Source organism: Primulina eburnea, chromosome 5, assembly GCF_022965805.1.
Source record: "Primulina eburnea isolate SZY01 chromosome 5, ASM2296580v1, whole genome shotgun sequence".
NCBI lineage: Eukaryota > Viridiplantae > Streptophyta > Magnoliopsida > Lamiales > Gesneriaceae > Primulina > Primulina eburnea.
In genome coordinates, this window is record NC_133105.1 from 5688593 (window position 1) to 5706276 (window position 17684).

Sequence of the window (17684 nt, forward strand, 5' to 3'; positions counted from 1 at the left end):
TTTCCCGAGAACTTCTTCTTTGAAACGCCTCCTTTGGGTCCCATGTTCAACTTTCTGTTGGAGGAGGAGAAGGTTCTCTTTTTCGAGCTTTGACCATGCTCGACAACATTTGCCTTAGCAGCAACAGGAGAGAACAATCGCCTTTCTGAACCCTTGTTGTCTTCCTCGATGCGAAGTCGAACAATTAGCTCTTCAACATTCATCTCCTTTCGCTTGTGCTTCATGTAGTTCTTGAAATCCTTCCAAGCTGGTGGTAGCTTCTCAACAATAGCAGCCACTTGGAATGATTCACTCAAAGTCATCCCCTCACCGTGAATCTCGTGAAGAATCACTTGGAGTTCTTGAACTTGGCTGATAACAGGCTTTGAATCCACCATTTTAAAGTCCAGAAAGCGACCAACAAGAAACTTCTAGGCCCCGGCATCTTCGGTTTTGTACTTTCTGTCAAGGGATTCCCACAGCTCTTTAGCCGTTTTCTTTTCGCAAAACACATTGTAGATCGAATCTGCCAATCCGTTTAGTACATAGTTTCGGCACAAGAAATCAGAATGATTCCATGCCTCAACCGCACTAACAGATTCAACATCTCCCTCACCCTCATTGAGTTTAGGAGCATCCTCCGTGAGGAATCTAGCCAGGTTCAGCATCGTCAAGTAAAACAGCATCTTCTGCTGCCACCTTTTGAAGTCCACACCAGTAAATTTCTCTGGTTTTTCACCGTGACTTGCTGTAACAGTAACCGCAGCAGCACGTGGGGTACCGTGAGGGACAACTTGAGGAGGGACAACATGAACAGTTTCCCTTTGCACACTGGATTCAGTAGCCATATCTGAAACATCACGTAATGAGTAATCTGTTTTAAGATTGTTATACAAAATGTATATGCACAAATAGAAAGGAACACGAGAACAGTGAACTATTATTGCGAACAAAAGATAGCACAATAACGTGCAAAACAAGCGAAGTAGTATGATAAACAAAACAGCAGGACAATGCAAAAATCAAATCAAACAGAGGCCTGTATGAAAATACAGTGTCCTTAAAACAAATTCGTCCCCTCCGGTGCGTGCTGCGAGGATGAACGTGGACGCCTGTTTCCCAGGATACAACGGAAAACTAGTAGTACCGTAGCACAGGGCACCACCACGGCGAACTGAAAAAGTACCTGAACTTTATCACGTGAGTAGAACAACAACAGGGGAGCAGCAACTGGACAGTTGGAAGCAAAGCTACGAAAATCAGAAAGCAGGGGAGTGTGTTGGATTATTCTTGAAAGACTTGATGCTACCTCTGTTTTATAGGCACTCCGGCTGTAACTGTTGGTCATCCGAAAGGCCAAAGGCCAGCCCAGCTGGAGCACCAACCGTCACCCAGCTGGAGCACCAACAGTCACGCGAGCCATATGAAGAGTCAGGCAGCTGGAAGGTCATTCATAACTGAAATTTCGAAAAAGAAAATTAGCAAAAGCCAGGTGAACCTTGGTGGAAAATTTTGCCTTGATCGGTCTGACATTCGACGCGCCCAGGTCGCGCACATACGCTTGCACACAAGTCAAGCCTTTTTCCACTGCAAATCGGGCCCATGATTTGCACCCCCCTCCTGCCCCTGTGCGCGCGAGAGAGAGCCTCTTGACCAATCTTACTTACACCTCTACAAAGTGTAAATCAATATAAGCTCACCAATGCCTTGTTCTTTTTCCTATGTGGGACACTTCCCACTTACCAACCACAAGCTAGTCCAATTTCTCATGCAAATGGACCAAGCCCAATACTACAAGATACCGTTTGGTACGATGGATGAGATGTATGAAGGATGAATAGAAGTGTGATAAAAACATGATGAGATCTGAATGAGTAATATATAATGATGAATAATATGTTGTTTGGTATGTTTTTAATTTTGTAGGATTATTGTGTTTATTATTACATAATCTCTTAAATACCCTTGTCAATTGCACAAATGCCTCTCACGTGGAGTAGTGTTTTCTTTTGTTGAGGAGAAGGGTATATTTGTCAAATTGCAGAGATATAACGTTAATCCACCTCACATCCCTTGGGCTTGGAGTGATTTTTCATCTAACCCATATGTAGTCATATGTAATAGTATCACGGGCCATGAGATGATAGTTGGTTACCACAAAATTGAGAAAAACATGGGATTATTAAAAATTTGTTCTCATCCCACTTTTATCCAGCATATCAAACAGTATCCAAAAGTCCAACTAGTCCCACAATAAACAGGTTAAAAAATAATATAAAAAGCTGATTTTAAATCTTATATGCTTTACGTAATGTATAATATTTTGGTATTTATGATCCACTAGCTACCTAGATAGACCACTACTTTATAGATCCACATGAAAATAACATATCTGGAGACCGACTTTAGTGGGTCTAAAAAGTACGCATGCCACCAATATTTCTTTCTTTTTTTGATATACAAATTCTTAGGATTATTTAAAATGGAAATTGAGCGTGCCGCAGCATGTCTCTGAAATCAAAGATTTTGTATGGCAAGTTTGCGAAGCAACAATATCTTATCTAAATTCGTTTCATGATTTTATCTGCAACTTTGTTTATGTCGATTGTCGCTCATGCCTCTCACATGCATATGCTTGGCAAAAAAGAAATTAATTGGAGTCAAATAGGAATATGATGCATTTTGTTCCTTACATTTCAAAAAATGTTACCCAATCACATGATTTTAAGTAGAACAATGTTAGTGATGAATTCTTTTTTTTTTTTTTAAGTTTAGTTGAAAGAAAAAGTGGGTCTCAACCTTTGTCAGTTTACAAACTTAGTTTTGCGACGTCTTCAATTTTTAATTTTAAACAAATGTCATCCCATGTTTTTATTATCTTATCAAATAAATGTTTTCGTGTTTTGGATCATGCTATTAGCAACTTGTGAACCAATAATTAGTTAGTCGAGTGGTAAAAAAAAAAGGCTAGAGTCGTCCCCATATAAAATAAGTAGGGCGTTACGGAGTTAGAATTGTCCAAGCCTGCTACGCCCACCAACTAGGCCGGCTTGCTCGAGCACGTAAAATAGTTAGGTCAAGTTGATAAATTCTCAACCCATCTAAGCGACGGGTTGTTGTCGGTTTTGGTCATGCCCGTCCTACTATCCCGTTACATACATTGAAACACTTTTAATAAATAATTTAGAGGTTATACTCTTAAATCAATTTCAATTTCAATTTCAATTTCGGACTAGTGTCCATCCTTGGTCAATAAAGAAACAAATACATTTGGGAGAGACATGTGAGCTGAATACTGCAGACGGCCCATTGGGCTGATAGATGCAAATGTTATCTTGAAAAGGGCCAATTTTATTGGCCGGCAAGATCGGGGGTCGGATCCTAAACTGAGACAGGAATGGAGAAACCCATGAAATTGTTATGAAACAAATACATTTTTAATATAGACACTTGTAATTATAATTTATTAATCACTGGGGCTAAAATTAAGATGTTTGTATTATAAAAATAACAAAATATGAATTGGATTCTCCTTAAAATTTCGCTACTATTTATCTTCTAATTTTCTGAATTTGGATAATAAATGTTGTTTCAGGTCTAAACTCCATGTGCATACACCTCAGTCATTATTTGAGAAAGATGCAATTTCAGTCTTTGCATATTTGTCAATGCGAAACGAACATGTTGAGGACCATATTTGGCATCACATCAACATTTACTGTAAAAAAAACGATTAAAATTATAAGAAATTGAAAGATACAAGACTGAAACTGAAATATAAATAAAGAATATCAAAATCTCGAAGTGACAAAATACAGAGCCTAATGTGGCGTTTTCCCTCTATTGATTTTTATGCGTTAGTGAATGACCCATGCCTTCTGATATCGATTTATATTTTTTTCTATAAAGATGGTAGTTGGAAGTCACAAAAATTTTAGTTTTCATACTTTAAATGAGTAAAAACATTTCGAGTATTGTTGAAATGTCTCAAACTTCGCAATTTGCATAAAAGAAGAAGGCACACCCCCAAAATTCCCGGATTTCACTGTACTGTTTTATGGGTATATATGGCGTGGGAGCGTCCATGTTTTACAGGGCACAATTTTCTGATCCTCACTTTATTGGAAGTATCACTATTGCCTTTTCTTTCCCTCCTTTTTTTTATTGTCTTAAATTTATAAAATTAATTTATCTATAAAATATATTAAAAAAAACTCCTCATTTTCATGGAAGCAACAAAAAGGTTCATATTTTCTTTTATTAGTGGCAAAGGAAGATACGAGTCAAAAGATGTCGTCTTTCTTTTTCTACAATTTTCTTCAATATCTTTTAATTTCATAAATAAAAAGAAATATATAATATTTCTATCGTCTGAGTTTTATCCTTTCGGTTCCAAATCCCATCTCATCAAGAATCTTGGCCGCCCAAGCTTGTGATTTTTCTGTGTATTAATTAGGTTTTATACCACCTTAAATCTGGTTTTTACATTACAATGAAGGTGAAAGAGTTTCGCGCTTTTGACTCGTGTTTGAACATACGTTTGAGAAATGTTTATTTCACTACACCACTGGACGTCCAGTGACCCTCAAATCGGGTATTTGAAGAGTACTATTGATGAATGCATGTATGACATTTTGATGATACTTAATATTTCCTATTTCTGATGGAATTAAAGTCTAATAATTCATTATGTGCCGTGGAAATCTACGTTATGGCTTGGCCACGGAACTTGATAAAGTTCTTTGGTCGGACTAACTTTGTAATAAGGCTGTATTTCTCATTCATGTGATGTAATATAGAGATACACACATATCTCCACCGCATCAGATATATACGGGACTACGTAATTAGATCAATGAATCACAATCCCCCGTGAAGATAGAGTTAGTCATTTGTAAACTCCACGCTCCAGATGTTCATTCCTGGGCGTGAGAGGGGTGTGTTAAATGTCCTACATCGGTTAGATAATTAACCTTTGAGTGGCATATATTGGCTTGGACAATCCTCCCCCCTTGAGCTAGCTTTTGGGTTGAGTTAGTTCCAAGTTCCAATCTTAACATGGTATCAGAGCCCGGGTTTCACCGTTATGTGTTGGACTGCCTATAATTAGGCCACCCGTTCTGCCCACAATTGAGTCATTTGTAAACTCCACGCTCCAGATGTTCATTCCTGGACGTGAGAGGGGTGTGTTAAATGTCCCACATCGGTTAGATAATTAACCTTTGAGTGGCATATATTGGCTTGGACAATCCTCCCCCTTGAGCTAGCTTTGGGGTTGAGTTAGGTCCAAGTTTCAATCTTAACAATTAGACACACACATAATTAATTTCATTAAATTCTACATATAATTATGATTGTATTATCGTATCTCCGTAGGAACGTAGAGGCAACACGAGCAGATTTAACGTAAAGGTAGTGCATATATAATGCTAGCTAGGTAACAGAATGTATGGGCTTCAACTTAAATAATTTCGAGCTCGAAACGTTAATCGGCTCGACTCATCTAACGCCCTAATCCGCGCATAGAGTACAAGTGAGGCAATATTTTTATAGAAATGAGTGGATACAAGGCAAAGAAGGGGATGGCCCTAGTGTAGGGATCGATTCATGGCCAGCTTATAGATCGAGAAAGCATATATTCGCCCACTCCAATGCCTTGTCTTCTTCTCAAACACCTTTAAGTCCTGCAAACTTTAGACCAACTTTTTAGGGTTTTTGCCAAATTTTATGCCACTTTATACTTTAATTTATAGTTCAATCATGCCTTCAAATAGTACGATATAGGAGTATTATATATTAGTTGAGTAGTCCAAAGCAACGTGAAATATCAATCTTTTAGTGGGGGATTGATTAATTATTCCCCTTAATTTGCGTGAGAGAACATATAGAAATTGTCAGGTTTGCTTCACCCTACCCATACAGGCAGTGCCTGCACGGGCAATGAACGGCCCGGATCACTCCACATGAGTAATCCGAGCCCACCTCCATGTAAAAAAAAAAAAATTGACTCGAAAAAATCCGAGCTGTTGGATCGACCCCTGCGGGCACTGGTAGGGTCGACCGAACCGAAATTGCCATTGGATGCTATCCAAGAAACCCTTTCTTTTTCACTGAAAAAAGATTTGTTTTTCACCAAAATGGAAATGAAATTGACTTTACTTATCCTTGGATCATCTGATCGAATAGTATTGACGAAGGATGATGCAAGTTGTTTTCAATCGAAAGAAAGTCCAATTCACTTGAAACAAGGAATCGCGAATAAGGAGAAAGGCGGAGAACGACCTCTTTCTATCCATCTCGATGAACCTCCCGATTTTCAACAATCGGGAGATCGATCGATTAAATAAGATGTCGAAAAAAATTATTATATACAATTTTAGTAATATCTGAAATCTTGAATAAACAATACGTACTTTAATATAATTAAATTAAATTTTCATATTTATATCCATTGGAATGATACGAGAGAATGATTTAAAGTTGGTGATTAACTATGCGAAAAGAGAGGGCTTTAGTTAAAGTGCTACACACCTCCGTGGAGTTTTCAATTTTGACTTTGAAGTTGACTGATTAAGACTTTTGAATATAGAAACTAATAGTAATACATTTACTTTTGTTGATTATTGTTCCTTAAAACCATAACTACGATTTGCTCAACTTTTTCCTTTGATAAAAAGAACAATTTTTGTTTTTCCCACGACTTCTCTTTTTTTTTTGAATTCCTAAACTAAGGGGTGGGGGATCGAACCCATGTCATTTGCATGGGGAATACAAATGAGAACCATTGGGCCACTGCCCTGGTCTCTCCCACGACTTCTCTTATGTATTCATTTTATGCATAATTTAATAATAAAGATTCTTAATGTGATTTGTTTTAGACTAAAGTTGTACACAATTTTCTTTATTATATTGGTGACATGGTACATGATATCGATGTTGATAGCATGATCACAACAAATATCACGTCAGTACTCTGATAAAATAAAAAAACAACAAATTATTGTTCAAATACCTAATTTTGATAAACTTGATAATGAAATATCAAAATAAGACAATTAGATTACTCGATCATGCGAACCAATTATTTTTTAGCAAATTTTCATTCCAAAATATTTTCTAATGTTGTCTTGGATTGTTCAACAACTTTTGTAAAATTTGGATTTAAAAAAAAAATCACCAGTTATAAACATATTGAACAATAATTACAACAATGGCTAGAAATCCAGAAACTTAGCAACATAAATTATTTGAGCAAATTTATTATTACGAAATAGAACCACTGAACTGCCAAATTGTTTGACTATACTGATTTTTTTTTTTCAATGAACAAACCAAGTATCTATTATATAAAATTCTTGAAAGTGTGATATAATCTTCATTCAATGATTTATTCATTAAAAAATAGCTTTTAGATAAACAATCATGGAAGATTTTCAGACTAATCATCATATAAAAATCAAAATGTATTTTTATAATTACGAAGAATTAAAAGTTTCGGTCGGGAACCGAAAAATATAGAAAATAATATTTTGGTTAATTAATTTGTCAAATCTTGGTTTTAGTTCATAAGTTTTCAAATTTTGGTTTTGGTGAGCTGACTTTGATTATTTTTTTTACTTTCAAACAACTTTCTCCGGAGTCCTGACGTGACACCAAAAAATAATGACACGATATTAAAAATTACTGATATTGCATTGAAAATTGCTGATATGTATGATATCACGTCATGACTTGGACCAAAATGATCGAAAATTAGAAGTCAGTGTACTGAAATCAAACTTTGAAACTTAATTAACCACAACCTAAAATTAGACAAGTTTGTGGACCAAAATTTTACTTTTTCCTGAAAAATATTTTCTTTTCTTGATTAAACTAACAAATACTTCCTATTAATTTCTCATGCAGCTCCACGCCTACGAGAGTTTTCGTGTGCGAGACTTTGTATATATGAGATAAATATTTAATTCATTTCCATGTAGATGTGTACACTTTAAAATATTGACTAACCTAAATTATTATGAAAATCTATAGTGTAATCAACTAAATTTTTTAAATTTGGCAAAAACTTGTGTGAGACGGTCTCACGGGTTGTATTTGTGAGACAAATCTCTTATTTGGGTCACACATGAAAAAGTATTACTTTTCATGCTAAAAGTATTACTTTTTATTGTGAATATGAGTAGGGTTGACCCGTCTCACAGATTATGATCCGTGAGACGGTCTCACATGAGACCCACTCTTTAAATTTAATTGAGGGTGTACCTGGGAAGATGAATTTGAAATACATGAGTTTCGATTAAAGTTTTATTATTTACAATTAAACATTAGATAAAATCTTAAATTCAATCTTACTTATTTTCAAACTTGTAATATCAAATACGTATAACAGATTTCAAATGACACCATTATAAGTTAAATTTGAAATCCACCATAATTAACATGAAATACTATATAAAAATGTAACGAGTAAATTTGAAGTTTATGGTTATACTTTTCTAAACAAAAAAAAAAATATTTGAAATCCATCAATACGCAACCTAAGTAAATTTATTTGAAATATAAAATTACAAAATAACTCTATAATATCAAATAATCATGCAAATCACCATATAAAATTCTTATAAGAAATAGATTTGATACAAACATTACATGAATACCACAAAATTGGAGTATTTTGATAGAAATATATAACAAATTAGGTATAACCAAGCACGCGGGGTAAGTTTGAAGTCTATATTTTTATTTATCCAAACAACAAAAATATATTTGAAATATATCAATCCAAACGCAACATAAGTAAATTGATTTGAGATATAATTAAAATTGCAAGATATCTATAAATATTAAATTATCATGCCAATTACCACATAAAATTGTTAAAATTATTCTAATAAGTCGATTTGATACAAATATTACATTAATACCACATAATTGGACTCACTTGATAGAAATATACAACAAATTATATGTATGATCAAGCACGCGGGGGTACGAGGGTGAGAACTGAAAAGGGATTAAAAGCAAAGACAAAGCTTGCCCATACTCTGAGCTCGCATTGTCCCATACCTTTTTCGCTTGATTTTGAAATATTTGTGGGGCTAATCAAATTATTAATATTTATTTTATCAAATGACAGCCTAATTCATAGCTAATTATATGTTTTGATATGATGAAGACATTTGATGCCCTTAAAATTGACATATCTGGATGGATTCAAGCTCATCTCAAAATTGATCATAGCTCTCTGAGACCCAGTTTCATTATTGATTAAGGTCCAGCTACCGAGTTCAACCATATAGTAAGGTGTCCAAGCCCAAGAGTCTGAGCTCATGGATTTCTAATAGAGCCGAACCCCTAATCTCTGTTTATTAAAGGTCCGAACTTTTACTAGAAATCCGAGCCCACACAGGTGGCCGAGAAGCCACGGGGATTTAATGAAGTTAGGGAATGTGAAAACATTCTCGTCAATAAATAAGAGGTCTCGACAAATATGGGTTTCGATCAAATCTCATTAAGATAAGACAATAATCCTAGCCGCGATCAAGAGTTTTAGCCGCCATAGTTAAGGAGTCCTATCATGTGATGTTTTCTATCTCAAGTAAAATTCTATCATATCAAGAATCAATCTCATTAAGATAAGACAATATTGGTTATGATTTTATTTACTCACATTTTCTTACTCACTTAATACTACTATATCTCACTCATATATTTGCTCTCTGGACTGATTTAAGTATCGGAGGAGTGGCCGAAAAACTCTTCGGTGCTCCCTAACCTAATTTTTGTTTGTGCAGAACCCAAAGTACCAACCCGATCCACTCAGCTATGAATATTTGAAGACTCGCTCTCCAAACCGAACCCAATATAAAATTATGTTATACCATCAAAATTTATTCATAAAATTATATCTGAAAATTTTGTGATTGCGTGGCTTCACTAAATTTCATGACAAATTATATTGTTTATCGATACTTTATTTAATTAAATTTAGTGTGTATAAATACATCACTTTGATTTTGTTTTAAGATAATTGTTAGTTTGTTTTAAGATAATTGTTATTTCACAAACGAAAAATTTCTTGGTCCGTAGATGAGAGGATGATTATCTATTAATAACATATGAGGATAATAATTTGATTAACATAAGTAACATAATTATTTTTAACTATAACTATTTTAGAACTTTGGTGTCTTATCCTTCCCACCCAAACCATGTATAAGGTGACAGGTACTTTTCACAAAAATAGCACAAATATTATTTTCAAGGAAGCTCGTTTTAAATAATTTCCTGTTTGATTTTCTTATAAAAGACTCAAATTTCCGACAGAAACACATGCAATATAGCCCTACCAACGAACTAAATAATTATGCTTTTTCATTAGGGGGTTCATAAAATATTTATTACCTCATTATTTCAACCTTTTTTAAATTTAATTTCCCCATTTAATTATCTTTGTTTGAATTGTATTTGATAATACGTTTCCAAGTCGTCGATCGTTTATGCTAATCTTATCGAAATAGAGGTGAAAATTTCCTATGTTTGCATTATATACTTTTTTTTGAGTAATTTCATTATTTACTTTTAATATAATTATTAGTTATTAATTAATTTTCTAATGCTAGCTAGCTTTAAACAGTGCTATAAAAAAACTTAACATCGTTCAACCACTTCTTTGTATAAAAAGAATAATAAATACAAAATATTTTTAACGATCTTTATGCGTATGTGTGTATAATATATACATAATTTTATGGATTATTATAATTAAACCAATTTCATGGAGTGCTAAATTAATTTATACACGAGTATGATTAGTTTTATTCAATAACCTTGGAAGGGTCTAACAGAAAGAAGCCAAAAAATAAATCCAACGAAAATAAAAATGATGATGATGATGTCATGGAAATGTCATCTTGACATCATCTTGATTATCATCCCCTTAGGGTGTCGTTACATGGCATGGGCAACCTTGCTTGTCGTTTCGATAAATTTCGAAGATCTAATTTATGTCTCCATGTTATGTGTGCTATAATATATTGGTCCCTTAGATTTTCATCAATTAATTAATTTTTTTTACGTTATTCTCTCTGTATTTCTAATTTCTAGCTCTAACGTTGTTTTCATAGGTTTCATCAATGTCAGAGCAAATTTACAACTATCTTGTCACGCTTTGAAAATGACAGGGCTGCAAATTACAAAGAATAGCAGTTTAAATATATAATTTCAAAAAACATTTTCATTCTTTATTTGAAACATATACATGGCAAAATAAATTATTTACTGTGACACATCGAACACGTCTTGCATATAAATTAGCATTTTTCCTCGCTGAATAAAATTAAAGATAAAATGTCTATCATAAATTCAATGGCTCAAAGCCACATATAATTAGTTAAGTTGCCAATCGTTATGGGATAGGTTTTTTTATCCAGTATACACCGAATGAAATACATGTATACACATATCTAAGGATATATCATCCAACCATAATCAAAATGGGAATACATGCACGGCATGCATCTGGATCTGGGCCAATTGTACAATGAACGACTTGCAGTACATAGGATTTTGAATAAGGGACGACACATTCACTAGTAATTTGAAATATTGTGACACTCGAGAAACCACAAGTATCGGGAGTCTACAGATATCGACTCGAGAGATGGGTTTGATGTATGCTGGTTTCATGTCCCGGAAAAATTAGTACGCAGGGATTCTCCAATATGACAACTTTCAAACCTCGAGCTCGAGAGAAAATGGAAGCACCATTTGTACCATTCATCTTGATGTAACGAACTCACTTACATTATCATTTTACCATTTTAAAAAAACTGTATATTCGTCATATATATATTTGTCTTTGTTGTTTTAGTCTTTGTGTTATCAGATTTCAGTATTAGACCAATATATTTATTTGTTATAGTTTTGATATTTTTTCCGATGTAGAGTCTGAGTGGCACATCAACACTCTCAGTGAATGTTTGGTGTCTTCCAAAATTTGTTTCTGACTTTTTGAGGCATGCCAAATCATGTACAAAACCATAATGATTTCATTTATATAAATTATCAGAATCCAGTAGCAAAAATTTGGAGCATCTCCCTAGCAGTACCCTTGGTATATATATTCACTTGAGACAGAAAAGTTTATCCAGTAATTTTACTTATCATGCAATAATGTATAGCATTGAAAGTAAGATACACTCATATATAGGACCACAATAATTCATTGTGTAGAAGAATATATACACTGTACAGAAGAGCTAGACAGATAGACCACACCATTCTTTGGCTCCTCTTCCTCCTTTTCCCACTTGATATTATATTCCAGTTTAATGATTATAAAATATATCTAAAGTCTGCAAACATGTGGGTATTCCGCAGAGCGAGCTATCATTTCTTTGCTCAGGCTTTAAATTGTTGAAAGCCTTGGGATTGAAGGCTTGTATGTATATAATATATATGTATTCTATATATAATCATGATCGGAATCTCATAGTATATACAATATTCTTATGTTTTGTTTAAGATCTTAGAAAGTTTTGCCAGCAAATTGAGAAGAATTAAGAGTTTATTCATTATATATACTGATTCGTTTGATGCTCTTTAATTCTTCCTTTCTTTTAAAGTTTGCTTTATGATTAGACATTGAAAGAGTAAAGAGAGGACTATGAAAAAAGGTGGAAAAAGCAAATGAAAGGGGTGTGCGTGTCGCCTGAATCACTGTATCGATCTTTGAGTGGGGAGAGGGAGATTCCTGCTGAAGATTTAGCTTTCATCTGTTACATTACAATTATATATAATTTTTTTATTTAATTTTATTAATCTTGGGATTTTCAAGATTCCTAAAAAAATTATCACCTCATTATGGAGTATGCAAATATCCATTATCATCAGTTACAATATCACCTTCTTGGCTCTTCTTCTTCTTCTTTAGCTAGTCTCCCTTCTTCTTATGGAGTTGGGAACAATACTCATCTTGCTTGGATACATCCTACTTCTTACATGTAAGTCTCCGAACGCGTTGAGTTTATACAATTTTTTTATATGAAAAAATCATATATTGGTTACATGAAATCTTACAACATATATTATTATGGTTTGTGTATATATGTGTCCTTTACCTTTGTCTCAGTTTGAACTAGGGTTTGAAACTCTTCCCTTTCTTCTGTTTATTTATCAGAAAAATTATATGAACTTATATTCTATTATATTTGATCTTACAGGAGCACAAATGGTTTAAATTCAGACCCTAATGAAGCTCTTTTGAATCCAAGAGAATCAAAGCAGCAAGAAAACAGTTTACTCTCTCCACAATACAGCTCCATGTCTCCGGATTTGGGATTCCATTGGGCTAATGTTACGGAGTCATCGGAAGATTTAAATCTATCAAGAATTAAAGAGGAAATCTCTGGCAATTATTATCTTAAGTACACTGACTTATTAAGCAGCTTCCCTCCATCAAGCAATGATTATTCAACCTTCAAGATTGAGCCAAGAAACCAGGAACTGCAACGATATCGGGAAGAGACTCTCGCTCAAATCATTGTCCCACGGAGACTTTTACGCCGATTCTCAGAGTAACGGAGCTATAAATTGTGGAAGTGGGTTCAGTACACAAATTTTTCCGACCACAAACGTTTCAAATTTGAATTTGACGGGGTTGACGAATCCCGGATCTTTGGATATGAACTTGCAGGCGTTGGATCTCCTCAACTCTTCAAGATTTAGTGGGAATTTTAACTTATCTTTTCCTAATCAAATTGGGTTGTTGAGAGATGGTTTTTGTTATGGGATTGATTATTTGCAGCAATCACATCAAGCGCCAATACTGTATAGCTCCAACAAGGTTGGTACACACACACACACTCTTATTCTTTCACTGTTTCTCACATAAATCTTCCTTTCGCTGTTGATTTCTCACATAATAATCTTTCCTTTTCAACCTACAAATTACTATGAATCACCAGAACTGATAGTTCTAAATTGGACAAGGCAAGCATAGTACTTGGAAACATATTGATCAACATTCAAGAATTTTCGAAAAGTCGAGATTCCAGAAATGAACTCTTTTATATTTCTCATAAATCTATAGACGAATGGTTTTTCTTGAACAACTTTTCGACATGACATTAAGTCGGGGTCTATCTACCGATGAAATAATTCATACGATTTCTTTTGTTGCATGTTAACATTTTTTTTCTGCTTTAAATTATTCGATCTTAAAGCACATGTTTAGCTCTCTCTTACTGTGTTTATGTGTTCCAGCTGGTAATATTATTATCTGATCCCGTTTTGGTGTATTGGATTATCTTTGTCTGATGAATGATTGTATATATGTCGAACAACTCACTAATGATCATCATATGAAATACAAGCTAGTCAATACAATTTTATGTTTATTATTGATCATAAATATATATTTGAAAAAAAGTTTGATGGAAAGCTAAAAATTCTCTTTTAGAATACATTGCCACCTTTCTCCATTTAAAGGGCTGCTTCAGCTTTATGCATTATACGTGCACCTTTACATTTTTGAGAAATTCAGTCTTTTTTGTTGATGGATTTTGACTGGAGGGGTCATTATTCCTTCTTATTATTATTATTTTTGTGCTGAACTTTAAAATAATTATGTCTTTTTTAAAATTTAAAGAACATATCGGATTCAATTAGTAATGGAGCAGCCGCAGAAACAAAGCGTACCAGCAATAAAATGGAGGCAAAATCAGTTCAAAATGCACCCAAAAAATTACGAAGCGAAGCTCGCGTTTCATGCCCACCCTTCAAGGTACATTTATGTGATCTCTAGATTTATTGGGATGAAGTTTAATTGTTATTTTTCGTTTTCAGAAACTGATTATTTTCTTTTTTAAATGATCAGGTGAGAAAAGAGAAACTGGGAGATAGAATTTCTGCACTGCAACAACTAGTTGCACCTTTTGGAAAGGTAGTCGTCTCATTCTCTTCAAAAACTTTTATATTTAATTGTAATAATCTATATTATATATATATTGATTAAATTTCCTACGACATTTCTTGCTATTTATAAAGAATGAAAGACTACATATTCTGTTGAGTAAGTAATGATTCTTCAAGGAATGGGTGAGTAAATTAGTTAACATTTCATATATTGCATTGCATGTGTGGATGGATGGACGGAGAATATCGCAGACAGATACAGCGTCCGTACTAATGGAGGCCATAGGTTACATCAAATTCCTTCAAAACCAGGTCGAGGTAATTAATGAATCATATATCTTTAAATTAAACACTCTTCTTAATTTGTGTGTCTAATCTCATTCACGACATAAAATAAAACTTTTGCCCATCAAAATTTTGTCTGTGTTATATATGTTTAATACTTTAATTAAAGAGAACAGCAATAGGATATGGGCATGCGAGGATATGCATGCATTAATATATTGAATTCCACAAGGAATCTAGCTAGGGTTTTGTAATAGATTTTATTCAAATATTTAGTTAATCATCCTAGTTTCTTGTCCTCGACACATATAGGGAAAATTACATATTGGTCTATAACTTACAGGTTTTTCGTTTTATATCATGTTGTCGTCAATTAACGGTCTTCTTGTACTAATATATGTTTCTTTTCAAATTTTAGTCATTTATTTTATCAAGTTGGCATAAGAAAATGATAACGTGACACAAGAAAATGTTAACATGACAATGTATGTTGTTGTCGTGTTCGATGTCACGTCAATAATCCGGTGGAAATTGAGTAAACAAGTCAATTTTTAATTCTAGATATATCAAATGCATGCATAAGTAAACAAGGAAAACTATATGAATACATGATATATGATCATTGTGCAGTTTGTTAGACTAGTATATACCCACATGTTATTTTCTTACCACGAAGATCAGGCTCCGCCTTTTAATTTAAGGTGCATTCACCATTTAATCGACTAATCTTGCGTTTTTTAAACGAAAAAAGAATTATTTTATAAGAAAATTATAATTTTGATCAGGTCTGTTGCACTTTGATATTTTGACTCTCTATATTTTCAAATTTACTTCAGTTTTAGTCATGTATGTTTTAGAAATTTTTGTTAAATTTTCGAGTGTTGATGTAGCGCAGCACGAGTCAGCTGCAGGTCGTCGTCATGTCAATGCTGCATGACAACATGTCCCTGCCACGTCAATAAAAATGAACAAGGTTGCAAAAAGACCAAAGATAATAGACTAATACTAAAATTTGATAACGTAGAAATGCAAATATAGATCCCAAAATTGCAATCTTCTATCACTTTATTAATATTCAACATATATAATTATCAACCAAATCAATTAATTGAAAGATTAACTAATTGAGGATGATATGATATATATATATACTATATATATATATATATATATATATGGTGCGATAATTTGAACGCGAGATATAACATATATATGTTTATGCCCAATATTACAGACTCTAAGCGTGCCTTACATGAAGTCTGCATCCAGGAACAAGAAAAGCAAAGTATCGAAAGGGGTACGATTTTCAATTATAGCTCGATCAAACTCTTCCTTGCCTTTTATGTTACATTACTATCTAATTAGATTTTCAACATTTAATATAAAAAAAATATTATGATATATCCAAGGTAATTAATTAAAATGATGATTGATTTTTTGTAACTTGATAACAATATTGTTATTCTATCATCTTAAGGTTTCTCTGGAGTTGAAGAATTAAATTAAATAACCCCTCAAATACGTAGGCTGCGGCAATCTTTAAAATATATAAGATTAGATTAATAATACACAAATTTAGATTTTTTTTTCTTGCTAGAAGGAAAAAAGAAGAAGAAAATATCACTGGGACACTTCAGAATCTTTAGAAAAGGAGGAAAAAGAAGAAAGAAAAGGAATAGGAAAAGTGGAAAGTGAATGCGAATTAATTTTTTATTTTGGTTTTTAAGTTGTCAAGGTTTATTTATTTTTCATCGAAATGTCGTGATACTAGAAATTGTTGACGTGTGTATTCAACACTAGGTCAACAGTATGTTAAAAAAAAGGACTGAAGTTAAAAAAAAAAAATGATCCATTCATAAGCCAAGCCCAAACTTTGACTGCTTACAAACCAAAAACGAAAATAACCAAATTACAGGACTAGAATTATTATTTTTGTCTGAATGGAAAAATAAGATTTTTTTTTGGGTTCTACTATCAATAACTATGAACGAGCGGATGAATATAAATGTGATGCTAAATAAATGAAATTGTTGTAGGGAACTGTTGGGAACGAAAACGGAGAGCCGAAGAGAGACCTTAAAACCCGAGGGCTATGTCTGGTGCCTCTATCCTTCTTGTCCTACATAACCGGTAACGGCGGTGCACCTGTTTGGCCACCCCCTGTCTTTGGCGGCGCCACCGGATAACGAAAAACCCTAGAAATCTTAGGTTTATGTTATCTCAATTACCCTTGTGATTTTATCTAATGGAGCAAACTTGGTCTCCCCTTGCTACAAAAGAAGAAGATTTTATAAATATATATATATATGATCATGGAGTGGACCAAGTTTGATCCATTATCAATTAGTGGTCAGTTATGATTTCCTAGCTAATTTGTTGATTAGCGCTTAACTTGTTTCATTTGTTTGTGTAAACTAACGAAATTGTATCTGTGTATGATTATTGATTAATCAATTCTTGTCATGAATCCTCAAGTAGAGTTTCGTGGTAGTTTGTGTGAACGA

General features: G+C 33.6%; 1 protein-coding gene across 1 annotated transcript; it reads left to right on the plus strand.

Moving 5' to 3' along the window:
* Positions 1–12222: 12222 nt before the first annotated feature.
* Positions 12223–17669, plus strand: LOC140832667 (transcription factor bHLH110-like). The gene is given in 8 exon segments (XM_073196803.1): positions 12223–12983; positions 13203–13448; positions 13450–13825; positions 14630–14764; positions 14858–14923; positions 15148–15213; positions 16415–16477; positions 17217–17669. Coding segments are annotated over 8 exon segments (1242 nt in total). The 5' UTR covers positions 12223–12843; the 3' UTR covers positions 17367–17669.
* Positions 17670–17684: the final 15 nt, after the last annotated feature.